At 44.6% G+C, this 2,500-nt stretch overlaps 1 protein-coding gene across 1 annotated transcript in view; it reads left to right on the top strand.

The window, feature by feature from the left end:
* Positions 1–1,966, top strand: part of EAH_00063120 (hypothetical protein, conserved) — a gene marked incomplete at both ends in the record, with an annotated part of 3,666 nt that extends 1,700 nt beyond the window's left edge. Inside the window, 2 exons of the mRNA XM_013393179.1 lie at positions 1–101; positions 333–1,966. The exon at positions 1–101 is cut by the window's left edge and continues 218 nt beyond it. Coding sequence (XP_013248633.1) covers positions 1–101; positions 333–1,966 — 1,735 coding nt within the window. The remainder of the gene's footprint in view (positions 102–332) is intronic.
* Positions 1,967–2,500: the final 534 nt, after the last annotated feature.

Below are 2,500 nucleotides of genomic sequence, written 5' to 3'. Positions count from 1 at the left end.
AAATTCAAATCAGACGGCTCTGCAGCAGCAACAGCAACAGCAACAGCAACAGCAGCAGCAGCAGCAGCAGCAGCAGAGAAGGAGCGTCGGCGTGCGCTGGGGTTTGCTGCTGAGCAGCAGCTACGTTTTTTATGTCGCAGCAATTGTGTTAATAGGAGGTCTCTGCTGCTTCCCCCTCGAAAAGATAATGCAGCAGATTTGCTGCTGCCTCCCGAGTTGCTGCTGCCAATCACAGAGCAGCAGCAGCTTCGTGCGCTTAGAAGAAGAAAAGAAAGGAGACATAAAGCGAATGTTGCTGCTTCTGCTGCTGCTGTTGCTGCTGCTGCTGCTAGGGACTCCGAGCAGCAGCAGCAGGAGCAGCAGCACGCCATCAACAGTTCTGATAGTAGCAGCAGCAGCAACAGCAGCAGCAGCAAGGAGGCATCTCAGTTGGATGCTGTTGTTGCAGCAATTCGTTCTTGTACAGTTAGAGCAACGCCAGGAGCAGCAGCAACAGAAGAAGCAGCAGCAGAGATAGCAGCAGCATCAGCAGCAGCAGACGCAGCAGATTTATCTCTTGCTGCTACTGCTGTGTCTTTACTGGGGCGTGCCGATAAAGCAGCAGCAGCAGCAGCAGCAGCAGCAGCAGCACCAACAGCAGCAGCAGCAGCACCAGGAACCTCAATGGCAGCAGCAGAATTGCTGTCTATACCCGGAGGACCCTGGGATAAACCCATCACCCTGCTGCAGCAGCAGCAGCAACAGCAGCAACAGCAGCAACAGCAGCAGCAACAACAGCAACAACAGCAGCAGCAACAGCAACAACAGCAGCAGCAACAGCATCAACATGTGCAGCAACAACAACAGCATGTGCACCAACATCAGCATCTCCATCAACAGCAGCAACATCAGCATCTTCATCAACAGCAGCAACAGCAGCAGCAGCATGTACAGCAGCAGCAGCAGCAGCAAGATGAAGAGGCTAGGTATGAGGAAGACATATTGTGCTACGCATGCGGTGAATTGATATTATTTTTTTCTGAGCATGCAGCAGCAGCAAAAGAGTTTTTGCTGCGCTGTCCGTTGAAGAAAATATATGCTGCTACATTATTAGCAGAGGCATACCCTCTTGATTTCTACGGTGCTTGCAGCGAATATACAGCAGCAAAGAACTCTGCTGCTGCTGCTGCTGCTGCTGTTGCTGCTGCTGATGTTGAGATGCTTCCAGATGAACAGGAAGTGGAGACAACTGAAGGAGAAGACCCAGTAGGTTGGTTGCTGCAGCAGCAGCAGCAGCAGCAGCAGCAGCAGCAGCAACAGCAGCAACAAGGTACTACTACTACTGCTGCTGCTGCTGCTGCTGCTGCTCCTGCTGCTGCTGCACTTGATCGTCCTTTCTATGGTGAATATTTACGCGACTGGGCATACTTACATCTTCCTGAAGGACAGTTTGCTGCAGCAAGTTGTCTTCCTGCTGCTGAAGCATCAGAAGCAGCACCTGCTGCTGCTACAGCACTGCTACAAAGAAATAAACAAAATATTCGAGAGTACTTCCCCGGCTACTGGATTTATAAACCTGAGACTCAAATACTCTACAAAGACAAACAAAGTCAAGCAATGCTCATCGGTGCCGGCATCGACGGGACCTTCCGCTGGGATAATACACCTTGCAGCAGCAGCAGCAGCAGCAGCAGCAACAGCAGCAGCAGCAGCAGCAGCAGCAACAGCAGCAGCAGCGGGGATAGTAATAGTAGCAGCATCAACAGCGGGGATAGTAATAGTAGCAGCATCAACAGCGGGGATAGTAATAGTAGCAACAGCGACACTAGCAGCAGCAGCAGCAGCAGCAGCAGCAGCAGCAAGAAGTCTGGTTTGAGTGCTGCAGCATATCGTGCAGCTTTGATACGGATGGAAATGGCTCTGGAGGAAGTAAGACGAGGGGGTTTTGCTGCAGCAGAAAATCAAGAAGAAGAAGAAGCGCTGCAGTGTATAGGCAGCTCAAATAATAATAATAATAATAATAATAATAATAAATTAAATAATATTAATATCGCGCAGCAACATGAAGAAAGAAATCGCAGAAAATTTTCTCTCAAAACACTCAAAGAAAATTTAGGCCAAATTAATAATACCGATGATATACCTGCAGGTCTGTCTTCATTTATTTATTTATTTTATTTATTTGTTTGTTTGTTTGTTTGTTTGTTTGTTTGTTTGTTTGTTTATTTAATTTGTTTGTTTATTTGTTTATTTAATTTGTTTATTTATTTGTTTGTTTGTTTATTTGTTTGTTTGTTTGTTTGTTTGTTTGTTTGTTTTATTTGTTTCTTCTACTTATTTATTGTTCATTTGTTTGTTCACCTATATCTGTATTTACTTCATTATCTATTTATTTATTTAATATATATATATATTTATATTTATATAATATGTATATGTCTTTACCTATATATATATATATATACAATAATCTATTCATTATGCTTTATTTCTCTGAATTTATATATATAATATATATAAT

This window comes from Eimeria acervulina, genomic scaffold (genome assembly GCF_000499425.1).
Source record: "Eimeria acervulina Houghton genomic scaffold, Eah_scaff1786, whole genome shotgun sequence".
Lineage (NCBI taxonomy): Eukaryota > Apicomplexa > Conoidasida > Eucoccidiorida > Eimeriidae > Eimeria > Eimeria acervulina.
This window is presented reverse-complemented; position numbering and strand designations above follow the sequence as displayed.